This window comes from Convolutriloba macropyga, chromosome 4 (assembly GCF_964194025.1).
Source record: "Convolutriloba macropyga chromosome 4, txConMacr16.3, whole genome shotgun sequence".
Lineage (NCBI taxonomy): Eukaryota > Metazoa > Xenacoelomorpha > Acoela > Convolutidae > Convolutriloba > Convolutriloba macropyga.
In genome coordinates this window covers 31,595,178-31,613,800 of record NC_134471.1, presented here as the reverse complement: position 1 = coordinate 31,613,800, position 18,623 = coordinate 31,595,178, and the positions used below count along the sequence as shown (strand labels likewise).

The following is an 18,623-nucleotide window of genomic DNA, read 5'->3' as shown; positions in this document are numbered from 1 at the left end:
ATAAGTCTCCAATACAGTTTCGCATACTTAGAGAATAGCGAGCTGAAAGAACTTAATGAGAATGAAATATAGAGAACTTAATGCCCAATGGGCGCTACCTGTTTATCCCGTTTTTGAGGACAAAAAGTCAAATGGGTCAGACGACAAATCGGTTCAGCGAAAAATCGCACAAGACAAACTTGACTAATATAATTGCTACAAATTTGAGAGCAATTAAAAACATACCCGGCAGATTGCCGGAAAATAGCCGCCGTTGATTCCAATAAGCATGATTGGGATTGAACAAATAGAATATATTGAAAAACAAAAATTTTTGTACAAAAATATTTTTAAAGTCCGATCTATTTTGATGGCATTTCGTAGTTGAACATAACGTACTTCTGTTTCTTAGAGAGAGGCTACAGGGGCTACTATCAACACCAATAAGCATTAGAGGTGGAAACTAAGACTTATAGGAACGACATTCAAATAGCGGGCATCTAAAATTGGGCTTTATGGGTTTATCCCGTTTCTATTTCTGACTTCAATTTTTTATACCGACTCTGTTCATTTTGAATTGCTTTGCTTAGCAACTGATGTTCAAATTCACTTTTAGCAGAATGAGAGAAGAGAGAAACTAGCCTACAGAAGTCAAAAAGATTTCACGCAAAATGTCGAAAAAGCGGCAAAATGGTAAAGCGAAAAAAAGTTTGACGAAGTGAAAAACATAGCCGGAAGAATTCCGGAAGCGACTCGAAGCGTTAAAACTTTGCTAACAAAACCGTAATTGCAGCGGAAGCCACTACATTTTGTATTAAACCATTAACTCACTACCTCTCCAGGTCTGCTAAAAAAATTGGTGAAACTTAAACCACTGTCAACAAGAGAAACAAAATGCAGCAAAATTTTATATTATTGAAAACGTTTGGTAACGTTAGAAATCCAAAATAATTAAGGTGGTCAAAAAAACCTGATAGTCTGAAAAAGCTTGCAAGGTTATCAATAGCCCTCAAATAATTCATGATTCTAATCTGAAAAAGATCGCGAAAGCAAACGGCAGATAATAATCTTAGAAACTAAGTTAAATCTTTTTAAAAAAGAAAGCTCAAATTTAAGAATCAGAAAACACCTATGATTACACTTCTAATCACTGCGATTAAGACAAAAAACAACACACACAAACTGTTCCTCTTTGTACATAAGCTAGACAACATGATTTCCTACTAAATCAGAAATAAAATTGATCATAGAAAAGACATAAGCAGCAGAAGAATATTCAAAGGCAAAAAATCGTTTAAATTAACACCAAGGCCGGAAGAAAGCTGCAATAGATAGTCATAAGTAGAAATTTTGGAAGAGGCTTGCTATCAATTTCTCAGTACTGCCATTTGTTGAATGAAATCAATTGTACACCAAAGAAATGACAAAAATCTAAGAAAAAGCTGAAATCGTTCATTTTTTACAACTAAAAAAAATCAATATACCGAAAATAAAATTAGGTGCCAAGACAAAGCTAGAATGACAATAACTAGAATGTGAAGAATATTGGCACAATGTAAGGAACACCGTAACAAAAGGAGTTTCTTGATTTTTGAAAGTTTAAAATCAATTTAAAAAATTCAAGAAAAACGAATACATTTCATTGTTCAGCATTCAAGACAGAGAAAAGATAACTACTCATCCGATACAAAAATCTATCCTCCTGAGACACCAAAAAATAGGAAAAAGCAGAATTCATAAATAAGAAACATTGAAACATTTGCAAAAAAAATGGTCAAAGAACTTTTAAGTTAAGACTGCATTTATGAAAAAGATTTAATTGTTTTCTCAAAACTTAACGCCAAAAAATCATTGAATTTTTATTGAAACGAAATTAAAGTCCCTCATGTTGCACAAAAAATCTATTTCTAGCAATTACAACCAAAATACAAACAAAAAACTGATGAAAATCGGAAAAAACTACCAAAATCGGATTAGCATAAGTACAATTTCATTGAACAAAATTACATCGAGGTAGAAAGAGGCGTTGAGTATAGGAATTTTCAGTGAGAGAAATTGCTATATTAACTGATTTTTGACATAAAAAAACGGTTAAAAGATCCAAAAAAGAAGAAATTAAAAGAAAAAAGCCAAAAATTAACAAAAAAAAACCAAGAATTATGTGCCAATTTTCAACTTGAAACGCATTTTCAGGCTCTGCAAAACACTGGTATCAATTTCCGAGGTTGAAATTTCAATATAGTATCGAATAGAATTTATTTCTACAAGGAACCAATTTAAAAGCAAAAAATTTGGGCCACTTAGACGAAAAAACGGCTAAAAACGGTTATCTATATTTGCATTTCAGTCAAAAACTACTTTTCAAAGTCAAAAAGTCATTCACTAAACGCAGCGCATGATCAAAACACTTCTCTCGCTTAGTGAAAATCTGTTCACCAAGACAGCTTTTCTCACTTTCGCTTTTAGGTCAAAATGCCGCGTGAACAAATCTACATCCTGTAAAAAAAAAACCGAGAGAAAACCAATACTCCTCTTCGAGTCGTAAAAAAAAATACGAGCGCAATAATAGCCGGCTGAGAAGATGAGGGCGGCTATTAAAAATATTCAATAAGGCAAAAACATGTCTATGGATCTCCACTCATTCAAGTTTCATGAATAAAAAATAATTATTTCGTTCGTAAGAACACGCGATAATCGAACAGTAATTGGTAATAGTGTCAAAGATTTTCCAAACTTATATTCCAAAAACACTGATTGCGAGGGTACTAATACAAAATAAATTCGCAAGTGTCAAAGAAACACTTTTATAAAACAATTATTTCATTCTTCATCTAATTCTCTCTAATATAATTCAAGCAACATTTTGGGACACTTAACTCAAAATGCACTAATCAATTGATGGTGATGGCACAATATACTTACATAGGAACTGCGGTTAAGCGAACAGATTTAAATCAAAATTGCGTCACGTAAGAGAAATTCAGGATTCAATGTAAAATATTTTAAGGGACTTTACGAAAACAGAGCTTCGAATTTAAACTTAAAATTTTTCACGGCAATGCAGAGAAGAATGGAACACTTACTTCCTCTACAGTTTTTGTAGGCAGCAAAGTCAACAAAAACCAACTAGTGCCACAATGAACATTTTTTCTGCATTTATTTTTTTCATTTATAACCATTTTCAAAAGTTTCCACACCAGTTGTCATTTTGCCAGTAGTCTTCCAAACAAGGAGGCTCGGTAATGTGCGACCGCACATAAGGTTCCGACCCCGCTCATCCACAATTTTCGCATAATTGTCTACCAAATGTGGAACAGATAGAAAAACCCAAAAATTATTTTTGGGAATCCCAAAAACGCCAAAAAAAACGATTTTTTTAAAAACAATAGTGTATCAGCGAAAAGATAGCCTCCAAAGCAAATAACCCAGTGGAGTAAAAAATGATGCACTAGATTGACGAGATATTACAAAAAACAGATATGACGAGATATCCGTTTCAAAAAACAGAACTTAATAACAAAGTCAACAAACCGTCAGATAAAACTGAAACTAAACAAAATAATTTAAAAATCATCGGAAAAGATATGGGACCAGTCCATAAAAAGGTTTGGCAACAATATGACAAAGAACAAAAACAGTGAAGTTAAATAAATCGCTTTTAGAAATCAAGTCACCATTAGAAATAAAGTAAAATATCCCAAAGAATAACAATAACCAATGCTTCCATAGAAGAGAATAAAGACCTAACATTATTCAACTTTTTATGTGGCCAAAAAGACAAAACAAAAATTCAATTAGAACTTGCCAGAAAACGCTGTCGCGGCCGTTGAGCCACATTCTGGCCCTCAAAAATATGTTCAATTGTGCCTTCTTCAAACACCGATACTATAGTATGTGGCCTTTCTTTAATGCGACTAGCTAAAAAGTATGCAAAAAAGAAAAAAGCAAAATTAGGTAATAATTTTGATTTTTTTTTCGAAACGAAATTACTTCCAAAGTCCTGAAAGCCATCAATTACAAAATTAATTAGTTAAATAGGTTAACTTATTCGTTAAAAGGAAGCCCTTGAGACCTGCCATTATCCAGAATAAGTCTTGCGTCTACAAAAAGAACTTCAAATATGACAAAAGTCAAGTTAATTTACTTTTTTGTGAAAAACGGTTGTCGAAGCCAGTGAGGTCATAACGAATTCCTTAAAAATTTTAGACTCTGTGACCGCAATCTCTTTTGACGCCTTACCTTGACACCAACAATGTAATATTGGACCTGTAATTAACGAGACCAGGTAAAAAAAGACAATAGAAAAACAGAATTGCAAATTTGAAAAGTTTTTTTATTTTGGAAAACAATTGTTTTCAAAGGCATGAAAGCTATCAGCTACCTATTAGTATCAGAAAATTGGCTCATCTTTTCTTCCTTGAGAAACTAATGAAACCTGTCCGTATACAGGAAATTTTATACGACTAAAACGACAAAGCAAAAACGACAGTTGAAGACAAAACTAAAAATTCAATTAAATTTTTCAAGAAATTGTCGAAGCCGTTAAAACGGTAATCTATATCTTTCAGGACTTTAATATGTTCAATAGCGCCTAATTTTGAACGCCAATAATGTCATATGAGAACTGTCAATATTGTGATAATGTGAAAAAACTAGAAAACCTGAAAACTGGGCAAATATCCAAAAATAAAAGAAATCTGAAATCTGGTAGTATCAAAGCCAAAAAACAATAACTTTAGGCTTGAAACCCCAAGAGAGATTAAAATTTAAATCAGTAGAAAGAAGAAGCATTCTTTCTTTGCTGACACTAAGCCACAAGTTGACCAAATTAAGAAGAAAATAGAGGAAAAGTTCATTACGCCATTATTTATTTAAAAATCAATGATTTTTAAAAGTCAAAACGACCATAAGCTCTCAAGTAAAAAATTAAACGCAATAGCTTGGAGCTGCTTAGAAGGCCAATTGGACCTATCACTCCTGCACTTTGATTTGATATGTTCTGTTCTTCATTTAATATAAAAAAGATCAATTTTTTTTTAAAAAAGAAGACCGACTGGTTACAATCCGAATTCTTTTTGGACTGCAATAATCCAAGATTGGTCCAAAACTAGCCCTTTTAATGCTGTTTGTCCATTAGGAACACTAAAATCTTCGTGTTATTGACATAGACAATTTGATAGTTAATAAGTCAAAAATACTGTGTCTATGATAATCAACGAGTAACGTTATCAAAAAACGGCAAAGTTTTATTTACAGAGCACTCTCAACAGAAGTTGAAGTACAATTTGCCTCCTTTTGAGTCTACAATGATTATATTAGTGTTGTATGGGGTTGTACAGCCAGCAAATTTAATCAAAGTGGACTAAAGAAGCTTATTTCGTACTGTTTTTGATGAAAAAGTAGTAGTAGTAGTAGTAGTAGTAGTAGTAGTAGTAGTAGTAGTTGTAGTAGTAGTATAAGAATTCAAGTACCTTCTGAGGGTATAAACAAGGATGATAATAAAAATGGTAGCACAAAGATAAAACAAAGATAAAGAATATGAATTATGTAACAGCTAGAAAAAAAAATCATTAATTGAACAGAAAGTCATGCTATACAGAAATTACATCTACACCTAAAGTACCACGTGCAGGATAAAACAAAATCAAACTTATCATTTCTCATTGCCATTAGTAGATTTCGAGTTGCTGTTTTGGATTTGCAAGTATCCTTGAAAAAACTGATGCTGACATTAACTAAATCCGCGGCGTCATTTATAATACGTTCAACTCTGAAGAAAAACGATTTTTCAGTACATCTTTTCTGAGCTCGTGCCAGACGTTCATGATCAAAAGTGCGTAGGTTGGAAACCTTTGATTCGAACTTGAAAAATTTGTAGTCATTGTAACCAAAGTACCAACGCAGGCCATGGATAATGAGCTGTTCGTTTCCGTAGATCCGAAATTTCAGGAAACCAAGCAGGGCATCCATATAGAAGAACCGACAAAACACATGCCTTGAATAAATTGCATTTAAAACCAGATGGGAGGTTGAACGGAACACTGTGCTTCAGGTAATTGAGCGATCTACCAGCTTTTACTATTTTTGTTTGAAGATGAAGACTCCATTTCAACGTTTTGGATACCTGAATTCCCAGATCCGTAATATTATCAAGCGAAGGAGTCTCGAATTCACCAAGAAGTATATTATCCAATGACATTCCATTAATATGTAAATAACCGCTTTTATCTGAATTAAAAGACAAATAGTAACAATAAGCCCATAACCGCAACGAGCATAGATCATTTTGGAGCACTATACAAGCAGAAGTCGCCATGGCAGAGCAATTTCGTCTCGTCGGCGTAGCAGAAAACTTTTGATACTTCGGGTACATCAATCACATCATCAATGAAATTTAAAAAGAAAAGAGGTCCCAACACGCTTCCCCGGGGAACACCACTAGTAACTAGGGGTCTCTCTGATATAAAACCCATCTAATTTAACACATTGCCGTCTAGACGATAAATAGGAATTATTAAGTTTCACAAAATCTTCGTCAAAACCAAAACGAACAATTTTTGAAAGCAGCGTGGAGTGGTCCAGAGAATCAAAAGCTTTGCTGAAATCTAAAAAAACAACAACTTCCTCAACGTTTCCGTCCAAATTCAGATAGAACTCATAAGAAATATGAGCAATTGCGTAACTGTAGAATATTTTGCATGAAATCCATGTTGTCTAGGATTCAGCCGATCTTTAATCTTCGGATAAATAAACGGAAATAGAATTTTCTCTAAAACTAAAGACAACTTCGGGAGTAGTGAAATAGGCCGATAATTTTCAACGTCCGCTCGAGCTCCTTTTTGTGAATAGGGGGAACATAGGCACATTTCCAATTCTCGGGCCAAATTTGCGAATGAATAATATATGTGAAAACAAAATGGACAAATGGTGCTAATGTATGTGCCCCGCTCTACTTAAAATGGTCGGCGGTATACCATCAAAAGCAGGAGTTGAGCTACTTTGGACACTTAGATAATTTTGAATTTCGTCAAGGCTGAACTGAATATCAGATAACTTGCTCTCATTGCCGCACACCGTATTTCAGTTTTCAGTCAGTTAACCGTATTTCAGTTTTCGGTTGAAAAATTGATTTAAAAAATGTGTTGAACAGATTTGCTTTCACTGAGCCTTCAAAAGACATCTCCTTTTTGTAGAACATTTGTTTAGGGAAGAAACTTCTACCAATTATACTTTTCAACAAAGCAAACGCTTCATTTGTATTAAACTTCTGTACACTGCTCAACAAGACCTGCTTGCCCATGTCAATGAGAATCATAGGCTCCTTTTCGAGGCATTCAACTGAATTTTTCTGATATTTTTGAGCTGTATTTAGTTTATTTAAACAGTGCATTGTCTGCGGTGAATAATAGAAGGGAGCTTCAAAGCGCTTTCTCAGTTTTCTGTGAACACTTTGGTTGAGAGCGCAAAATAATTTACGATAGAACGTTGATAGAAAATCAGGATTAAAGTTGTGGCATTTCTGGGCAAAAGATCGTGAGAGTGTTGGATGCGTAGAGTAGTCAACCTCGTTAAAAGAGCTGATCGTATAATCGTGCCCATTTGCATATTGGTAATCTAGGTCAACATTTGTTAAAAGAATAGGATAATGATCTGAGCACAATCGCTCTACAATATTGAAGTCCCATTTGTCGGGATGGGAGCAAAAAATTAGATCCAAAATACTTCTAAGCTTATGAGTAGGCAAATCAACAATTTGGATAAGCAATAAATCATTGCATAAAAATTCGAACAATTTTTGCTCATCAGAATGAGGCGAAGAGATCGACTCCCAACCTATTTTGGGAAAAAAAAATCGCCAAGTAGAATCCACTGGCCAGATTTGCGTTGATCGCAGCTTAGGCCTGCCTCCACATCAGCAGAAACACTTCGCAAGTTGAATTCTGTAACACCAGGTTTGACATAAAACACCGATCCTCGAGGAAGTAGATATGCAAGTATAATGCAGAGAGTAAGAATCTGGTTACTTAAGACAAGAACACAAAAATTCTCACACTTTTAATAAATTAAAACAATAGTACTCAAGAAAGCGTTACTCATTGCTACTAGGAGTCCAACATGACGCCCGGCCGTTCGATCTGATCGCAGAACGACTGCATAAGGGTAACCTACAAAACTCCATTATCACTGACCGAACCATCAAGCCATGTTTCTGTTAGACAGACAACAGCGGGCGGAACTAAGCTTAACAGCTGGCAAAGCATTAACCCTCTTTCAATCGATAGAATGCTCTGAACGTTAAGAAGGAGGATCGAAATTTGAGAGGAGTAATTTGCCTGTAGTCAATTCTGTTGTTGTTGTACACGACCACAACAAATTTTGTATATAATTGCAGGATTTTGACTATCAAGTTGACATTTCTGCAATCGCAAATTGTACTGTTGTACTCTTTCAGCCTTAGTTAAGTCTGGTGACACACATACCCAATCGAAATTCTCACAATCCCTCAATGCTACTGACTTACGCAGAAACTGATTTCGTTTTTATCATTTCTATAAACTTGCGAAGCAATAACTGATTTCCTGTATCACGTTGTCGTTTTCTAATCCATTTAAACTGAATATCAGGTGACACAAGAGATACGTCAATTTGATTTGCAATCTTTTCAACAATATCGTAGCCAGCGCAATTGTCAGATGGCTTTGTCCCTTTTACGGTTAAATTTAATCTTTTTGCATCTTTACGTGATTGCTCTTGCTGAATTTCAGCAAACAATGTGTCTCGAGTCTTCTGCTCATTTTTCAATTCGTAACCTTTTCAGAGCACGGTTTTGAAGGTTTCAACTGATTTTGAAGCACAACAAAAGCCGCAAGTGAAAGGTTGAGAGCAGTCAAAATTAGCGGTTACCAAAACTTTTTTATGTACAGGACAATTCGTAGCCGTGCATGCTATCAATTTTTCAACTAGATCATCGCTGGTGGAACCGATATTGTTACGTGTTGGCGGAGGCATTAAGATTTTATTTAATAAGTAGCCTATGGAACCAATACTGGCACCGACGACGAAGAAAGGATACAGCAACAACAAGTGCCCGTCAAGCTAGGAACGAAGTGTCAGGAATATAATCCTGTGGAACCAATGCTGGCACCGGCGGATATGTTTTGTTCAAGTCCCTAGCTCAATTTAATCTATTTAATAAGATTATCACAACAATTAGGCTAAAGAGGCTGAATTTTGAAATATTTAGCCAGAATTTTTGACAACAAAAATTATCAAAATAATCAACAATACTTTTTCTTTAAAACTACATTAAGAACACTATTCTTAAAAATTTTAACAAATTTTAGCAAAATTAACGAAAATTTAGGCAAAAATTCCGGAAAATGTGAATAGAAACAACGGAATTCACTCTACTTTTCTCAGAAGTTTTAACCTCGATAACTACCTTTAAAAAGGAAAATAAAAAAAATCTTTTTAATTCCATATTCTAAGCTCGACGAGCTTTCTAATGATACCAGTTTCAACTCTCTACGATGAATATATCGATCGGCGAAAATTGTCTGAACAAAAAAACCCATAAGAGTATATAGTCCCCCCCAAGAGGGGTCGGAACAATACAGACGAGTGCGTCTAATATCGAAAGAATTGCCCTCTAAGGACTGCCGAAGTGTCGATTCTATTGTTGAAGCCTGCATCATCCGGTGAGTTGGTTTAGGGGATATTATACACCAATAGAATTATACACCACTGGAAACTAAGGACGAGAAGTTAAAAGCGCCGGACGAAAATTCGACCAGTAGGAACATGGCATAAAAGAGACCGCACGACTGAAATAATTGCTAAAAATTTTCTTTGAGAGCAATTAATAATCTATTATCTGAAGGTTTCTAATATAGGCAACTTTTGATCAAGACGTAAATTGTCCAAACTAAATTCGTAAATTAAACTAGATTTCTGCAGTGACAACTAAAACATAGCCAGCAGATTGCCGGAAAATAGCCGCCGTTGACGCGATTGATGCACATCGGGATTGGAACAGAAAAAGAAAAAAAAGAAGAGATAAATTGACAAAATTTTCTATTTTTTTTCAGTGTCAAAAAATGTTCTAACTCGGCGTGCAGTTTCGGTGGGACTCTAAAACCATACTTAATTCAGCTTCTACACTGAAAGACAAATACCAAAAAATACCAAAGCTTAATACCAATGTCAGCTAGCAAACACTCTAAATGAACTTTGATAACCTAATTCTCAATGATTTAATGACCGGGCTTTATCGGTTTATCCCATCTCTTTGATTTAATATTTTGACTTTGACTGTATTCACTATCTTGTGTATTTCATCAAATGAATGGTTTTTAAAACCATTCAGTTGAAACAGTGAATGATATCAGTCACAAGTCAAACGTGAAAGTAGTGACTTATGTAAAACCAAAAACGTGATCAAAAGGTAAAGCGAATTAAAAAAGCATAGCAGGACCAGTCCTGACGTACAATTCAAAGAATTGTCACACACTAAACAAAAAACTAAACCCAGAACGAACTATGAGTGAAATGATAAAACAATTTCTAAAAAACCGCAGCAAAAATATAAAAAAAACAAAATCAATGTAAAAAGGCCACATGTGAACAAAAAACCATTAGCGAGAAATTGAAATTTGATTCAAACAAAAAACCATGTCTATAGTAAACTATGAATGGATTGGGAAAACCATTTAAACAATCCGATCCAAAAAATCGAAAAGGAGTAGCTGCTGTTTAAAAGGACTTTGAGTAGAGTGACAGAAGAGTGAAACTAGCCTAGAGAAGTCAAAAATATTTCACGCAAAATGTCGAAAAAGCGGCAAAATGGGTAAAGCGAAAAAAAGTTCGACGAAGTAAAAAAACATAGCACGACAAGTCCTGACGTACAATTCAATGAATTTTCACTGACTAAACAGAAAACTAGACCAAGAACGGTCTATGAATGGATTGTAAAAACCATTTAGAAAAAAAATCCGATCCAAAAAATCGAAAAAACAGTAAAAATCAAAGTGAAATTGCCGCATTAGAACAAAAAACCAAAACCGAGAATGCGAACTTTTATTCCAACACCGAGTTCTCACTCTTCTTTAAAATTAGAGCGAAAAACTTCCAGGCCACAAAACCACTCGCCTTTTCGTTCCACTTCCTGTTTCGGCGCGACCAAAAACACTACTCCAATTTGACTTCAAAAATCATGAAAATGTGTGAACAGATCTTAAAAAAAGACAGCGCACCAATACAAATCAAATTCTTTGAATTGTAAAAAACATAGCAGGACACATCCTGATGCACAATTCAAAGAATTTTCGATGAATTAACAAAAACTACAACTAGAACGGACTATGAGTGAATTCGGAAAACCATTTCTAAGAAAATCAGTTAAAAAATTTAAAAAAACTGAAAATCAATACCAAAATGCCACAGGTAACAAAAAACCATTCAAACAAAAAAATAGGCCTAGAATAAACTATGAATGGATTGGGAAAACCACTTAGAAAAAAAAGATTCAAAAAAATCGAAACAAAAACAGTAAAAATCAAAGTAAAAATTTTACATATGAAAAAACCACGGGAGAAAGCGAATTGTTGTTCAAACACCGATTTCTCACTCTACTTTAAAATTAGAGCAAAAAAATTTCACGCCACAAAACCACTCGCTCATTGCTCTTCTTCCTGTTTCGGCGTGACTATAATCACTACTCCAATGTGACTTCACAAATTATGAAACTGTGTGAACAGATCTTAAAAACATAGCCGGAAGAATTCCGGGAGCAACTCGAAGCGTCAAAGTTTCACAAAAAAATTGTAATTGCAGCTGAGGTCATTACCTTTTGTATTAAACCCTTAACTCATTACCTCGCCAGGTCTGATCTACAAATTGGTGAAATTTGAACCACTGCCACAAAGAGAAACAAAATGCAGCAAAACTTTTTATTGAAAACGTTTGGTAAACATTAAAAAAGTTCGAAAAAATTAAGATGGTCAAAGTACTGATAGGCTGAAAAAGCTGACAAGACTATCAATCGCCCTCAAATAATTCGTGATTCTAATCTCGAAAAGATCGCGAAAGCAAACGGAAGACAATAATAATAACGAAGTTAAATTTTTCAGAACAGAATGCTCAAATTTAAGAATCAGAAAACCACTACAATTAGATTTCTAATGACTGCAATTAAGACAAAAACAACTTATACATCTTCCTAGTTGTATATATGCTTGACAACATGATTTCATACGAATTCAAAAATTAAAATAATCATAGAAAAGACAAGCAAAAGAAAAATACTCAAAGGCAAAAAATCGATTAAAAACAATTCGAAGGCCGAATGAAAATTACAGTAGAAAATGAAGATTACAGTACAATAGTAATCAGTAAAAATTTTGGAAAAGAGCTTTCTAGCAAACTCTCAGTACTGCCTTATTTTGAATCAAATCAAATGCAAACCAGAGAAATGACGAAAACCTGAAATCATTCAAATCATTCAATTTCATTCAAATCATTCGATTTCATCAAATCATTCAAGAAAAAGCTGAAATCATTCAATTTTTTAACAACTGAAAAAATCAATATAACCAGTATAAATGTAGGTGCCAGGACAAATCTAGAATGATACAAACTAGAATGTGAAGAATATGGACACAATGTAAGGAACGCCGTAACGAAGACTAATTCTTGATTTTTGAAAGTTAAAAACCAAATTGATAAAACCATGAAAAACGAATACATTTATTTAGTTGTTCAGCATTTGAGTCATGGAACAGACAACGAGTCAACCGAGACAAAGATCCATCCTCCAGAACAGAACAAAGAAAAAGCAGAATTCAAACATACGAAACATTTTGCAAAGAATGGTCAAAAATTTTTCAAGACTGCATTTATCAAATTTTAACTGTTTTTCAAAACCTTAACGCTAACAAATGATTGAACTTCTGTAAAAACGAAAATAACGTTTCTCAAGTTGCACAAAAAAGACTATTTCTAGTAATTAAAACCAAAATACATAAAAACAGAAAAATTGAAAAAAAAACTACCAAAATCGGATTAGCATATGTATAATTTTATATAACTAAATTACCTCGAGGTAGAAAGAGGCGTTGAGTATATGAATTATCAAAGGGAAGTTGCGCTGCCATATTAACTGATTTTTGACAACAAGACGGCTGAAAGATCCAAAAATGAAGAAATTAATAGGAAAAAAAAGCCAAAAATTAACTAAAAGAAATATGTGCCAATTTTGAGCTGGAAACGGTTATAGGGAAAGGGCTAAAAACAGTTATCTATATTTGCCGTTCAGTCAAAAACTACTTTTCAAAGTCTAAAAGTCATTCACTAAAGGCAGCGCATGATCAAAAAACTTCTCGCTCAGAAAAAATTAGTTCACACGGCAATTTTTCTCACTTTTGCTTTTAGGTCAAAACAGCGTCTGAACGAACAGTACTTCCGGTAAAAAAAACCTTAAGAACACCAATACTCCTCTTCAAGTCGCAAAAAAAACCAAGAGAAGGCCAATATTAGAGCGAAAAACATTCACGCCGCAAAACCACTCGCTTTTTCGCTCCACTTCCTGTTTCATGGTGACCAAAATCACTACTCCAATTTGACTTCAATAATCATGAAAATGTGTGAACAGATCTTAAAGAAAAAAAAAGACAGCGCCCCAATACAGTTCAAATTCTTTGAATTGTAATAAAAAAGGAGAGCGCCTAAATAATGGCTGTTCGAGAGGCTGACGGCGGCTATTAAACCAAATTTTAATAACCATTCGAATCAATTTTACGCCAAATTATGCCGTCATACTTCGAGTCAGCCAATTTTACATATGAACGCGACACTCCTTATAACTGGTACTTTTCAGGAAACCACGAAATATTGTATTTATTGCTTCCATCTAACACGTATTATCGATGTTCAATAAGACCCGCTGAAACCGGATACAAAAGGAGATACTTACCATCATCAACGTTTCCATGAACGCTTTTTGAGCCTTTACAGTTCTATCCTTCACTTTGCACGGAGTCATCTCTCCTGTTAAATCACTACAAGTAGTCAATTCAGCATTAGCTTCATAAGAGTTGCCCTCATCAGCGTTTTCACTGGCCAGACAACACTCGTCTTGTAGGATCTCAACAGGAGACGAATGACCTGTGTAAAGTTCATCGGGGTCTTGCAGTTCAATAATCTCATTTGAGGCTGTATTCGGCTGCTGATCCGAGCTGCCACATGTACGAAGAGGGCTTTCATTGCAACCCAGTTCTAAACATCACAGTCCCTATTAAGCTCAGAATTGTTATGTACAAGAGAGGCGAGTAAAATTGCTCCCATCAGTGAGGAAAATCCATTTTACAATCATACATCGGTGCGAGCCTTTCAAATACGATTTCCCTTCAGTATTTTGTACCAAATAATTCCATTTACGAATACTCCCTGAATTTCATGGTATTTCAAATGCATAGAGCTTGTATCATGTATGTGAAATTCGAGGGATCAGGGATCATGGCGCTTAAAATATGAGACTGTTCATAATAAAATTCAAATTAAACTTAGAAGCCAGACGCATGATGAAACAAAATAGTTGAGTCAGATTTTGGATAAACATTCGTACGATGGTTCTAGAGAACTAAATGAAAAATTGAATCGCGTTTTCTACTTAAATAAAATGACACTTGAAAGCCGAAGGATAGCACCATAAGTTGATAAAAGCATCTCAGTATTCAGTCATACCTATTGTCTCAATTGGAACAAACTGCGACTTCTCGATCTTGGCTCTTTTAGGCGTATTGTGAAAAGAAATAAGGTCTTCGAATCCGTCCAAGGATCGCACTTCCCGACGACATTCACTTAACTTGTCATGAAGAGTTTTGCTTTTCGAACACTGAATCGGGGCAGAATTCGACTGGAGATTAACAGATCTGTTCGTGAAGACCGAAATCGCATTGTTCTGCTTAACAGATTTGAGTCGGTCATTGCTACTTCTCTTTGATACTTCATTTGTCACTCGGCGTTTTTGCGCCTTTTGTTCTTCGGGTGACCATTCAGAATGGCTAAGCAAGAACTTTCCTAGCTGAAAAGATAATAAATTTGCTAGAACGTCAGTTGCTTCACTGCATCAACATTTTAAATTTCTCGAACCGATATGAAATGATCAGTCTAAGTTATACCACAGTTTTATCTTATTCTCAAAATCATACAGACCTGAGAACATAAAATAACAGAGGAAAAAAATGGTTCGCAATCATGTGTTTGAAAGACTGCTCGTCATGAAAGTGCCCATGTTCAAATATCTATTCACTATGTGCATATGAGTAATATGACGTCTGTACACTCTTACTTCTTGATCGGAGAGAAGAGACGTCCTATTGATGAAACACTGAGCAGAGGCCATGAGCATTTCACTCTTAAACAATCTCATCTTGAGCATGTCCAGTTCTTTCTCCAACCGACTGCGCATCTCGAAAAGATTTTTCTTCTGCTCTACGCTCTGTTGTTTGAATTTTTTGAACGTATGGTATACCTAAAAACAAAACATCTCTGCTTTACAAGACATCACAAATGACATCATACCAAAGCTCCTAAGTTTGATAATTTTGAGAGATCTAGACTGACGTGGAACCATTACCTCTTTATCCGAGCACTCATTATTTTAGTAAAGAAACCTAACTTCTTGAGAGGTCAAATAACAGCACCAATTAGCAAGACGCAGGAGATTAAACTCAAAAATATTACACTCGTCAGCTATGTGAACAATACAAATTTTAAACATACCTGGTGGTAGGTGAGCTTTCTCAAACTGTTTGGCCAAGTAAATCCATCTCTGTTGATGGCCGAACACTGCCCGGACGCGACAGGGAAGCTTTCCTCTCCGGCACTCACAGGCGTGCTCTTCAGGTAATCCAAAATCTGCACTGGAGTAAGACCAGCCTTGAACAGATCTACCATGAACTGCTTTTGCTTAGAAGAAATGTGAGGCGTTGACCAGATTTTCGCGTCATCTGAACACATTTCGAGTAACTGAGAAAAATAGGAAGCTACTAAACAAAATTACTACTTCTGCGTAATCAAATACTTTTCCACTTGATTAGATGGTCGCAACAAATTTGATGCAGACGACAATTTAAAAACATAGCCGACAGATTGCCGGAAAATAGCCGCGATAGACGCTTGTGGCATTCCAGGGAATTTAAACAACTAAAGAAATAAGATAGACAGATTGACCACCAGTCCTCTAATAGACCAAACTTTCTGGGTTGGATTCGGCCTGTCCTTTTTTTTGAGACACATACGCTCTAAAAGGAAAAAGCCCTAGCGGCGCTTTTTCAAAATTAATATTCGAAATAAAAAACTCAAGACTATAATACTAAAGAATTAGGGCATATAAGTTTGACACTACTTAGATGCACACTACTGATCTTTACTAGTAAATGTTCATAAAACTTAAAAATCCATAAGTGAGTTCAGAAGTCATTTTTTGAGTGAGGTAAGTCACGCAATTCACCTAAAAGCAGAAATGACGTCACGCACAAAAATTTTATCTGCAAAGCAGTAGAAGTCGCTGAAGTCATTGAAAAAGTCACTTTCAAGAAGTCAGGTCGTAAGAATCATCGATGGAGACGACGAATTGAAAAAACATAGCAGGACAAGTCCTGAAGCATTCAAAGAATTTTCATTGACTAAGCAAAAAACTAGACCTAGAACGGATTATGAGCGAATTGGGAAAACCATTTCCAAAAAAATCAGATAAAAATAAAAAAAAACAGAAAATCAATGTAAAAAAGCCGCATGTGAACAAAAAAACCATTAGCGAGAAATGGAAATTTGGTTCAAACAAAAAACTAGGTCTAGAATGAACTACGATTGGATTGGAAAAAAATCTGATCTAAAATATCGAAAAAACAGTAAGAAATCAAAGTGAAATTGCCGCATGTGAACAAAAAACCACTACCGAGAAAGCGAATTTTAGTTCAAACACCGTTTTCTCACTCTACTTTAAAAATAGATCGAAAAACATTCACGCCGCAAAACCAATCGCTTTTTCGCTCCACTTCCTGTTTCATGGTGACCAAAATCACTACTCCAATTTGACTTCAAAAATCATGAAAATGTGTGAACAGATCTGAAAGAAAAAAAGACAGCGCCCCAATACAATTCAAGTTCTTTGAATTGTAAAAAACCACGCTGTCCCCGATAATAGCCGCTATCGCTTCGCGACTAATAACAAACAGAAAATTTGCGAGCAGGACTTATAACGAATAACATCTGGATCATCAAACAGTTGGTACGTTTGACAATGTAGCGAAACAAGGCGACTCATTAATGTGCGTTTGCAAAATTTTCCGACAACACCTCTTGTCAACAACCTCCTGGACCAAAAAAAAAATAATCAAAGTTTAAAAATTGAAGTCTGATAGGCCTTCAGAATGTTGCAGCAGAACCAAAAAAATTAACTTCATCAAATGGTCTCAAGAAAAGGGCACAAACCAATGATTCAAAACATTTCCAGGATTTGTCAATAAAAAAAAGTTACGTGCAGTAACAGTAATTTATGATTAAAAACTTCAAGAGCTAGAAAACTAATAAAATTTGTGACAACAGCAGAATTTAAACAACTAAAAAGAGCAGATTTTAATCAACTACAAAATCAAAGCTTTTAGGCTTAAGACTAATGTCAGCTAGCAATGGCTCTAATAAACTTTGATACCCTAATGCGAGATGACTTGATGACCGGAAATTATCGGTTTATCCCGTTTCTCTTAATTTTGCTCTTCTGACATTGATAGTATTCACTACATTGCGTAATTCAATGAGTGAAAGGATTTATTATTCATTTAGTTGAAGCAATGATAAAGTAAGTCACGAGTCAAACGTGAAAATCGTAACTTATGTAAAACGAAAAACGTAATCAAAAGGCAAAGCGAATTAAAACAGCACGACAAGTTCTGAAACAGTTCAAAGAATTTTCATGGACTGACCAAAAACTAGTTCAAGATTGGACTATGGATGGATTGGGGGAAAACAGTAAAAATCAAAGTCAAAATGCCGCATGTGAACAAAAACCACAAGCGAATTTTTGTTCGATCAACGTTTTTTCACTCTACTTATAAATAATTTAAGTGAAAACATTTCAAGCCTCAAAACCACTCACTGTTTCGCTCCATTTCCTGTTTCGGCGTGACCAAAATCACTACACCATTTGACTTCAAAAATCATTACAGATATCAAATTAATTATTCCGCCATGTGTCAGACAAATACTGCAGTTGAGATATAAATAAGATTCTTCCATAACCAAAACATTCGAACTTCAGAAAAAATCGATAAAAATTACTTCAGTCCGCATTGAACTTTTATGTAAAAACAAATTAGTCCAAAACAGCACCACATTTTGTTTCTAAGAGTCTACAGAACTCCACAAACCAAAGTGTCAGAATTACCCATCAAACCATGAACTTGCCTCCTGCGCAGTTTCTGTGAGCCCCATACTTAGAAGCTAGAAGAGCTCTAAGAATTTCTGCAGACTCAACGCCCTATGTTCTTAACATAGATGGCAGATTGCCGGAGAATAGCTATGCTACCTCTATTGACAAGAAAGTGATTAGGACTTATTTAAACTAATTTAAAACAATAAAAGTT

The 18,623-nt window shown here is 34.9% G+C and overlaps 2 protein-coding genes across 2 annotated transcripts in view; both read right to left on the bottom strand.

The window, feature by feature from the left end:
- Positions 1-9,008, bottom strand: part of LOC142337622 (fizzy-related protein homolog) — a 270,950-nt gene extending 261,942 nt beyond the window's left edge. The window contains 1 exon segment of the mRNA XM_075386989.1: positions 8,998-9,008. The gene's annotated coding sequence lies outside the window, so the exon portion shown is untranslated.
- LOC142337621 (uncharacterized) overlaps positions 1-18,623 on the bottom strand; it is a 28,180-nt gene that overhangs the window by 6,775 nt on the left and 2,782 nt on the right. The window contains exons 3-6 of the mRNA XM_075386988.1: positions 15,760-15,986; positions 15,326-15,508; positions 14,719-15,058; positions 13,949-14,250 (exon numbers count right to left, since the gene is read on the bottom strand). Coding sequence (XP_075243103.1) covers positions 13,949-14,250; positions 14,719-15,058; positions 15,326-15,508; positions 15,760-15,986 — 1,052 coding nt within the window. The remainder of the gene's footprint in view (positions 1-13,948; positions 14,251-14,718; positions 15,059-15,325; positions 15,509-15,759; positions 15,987-18,623) is intronic.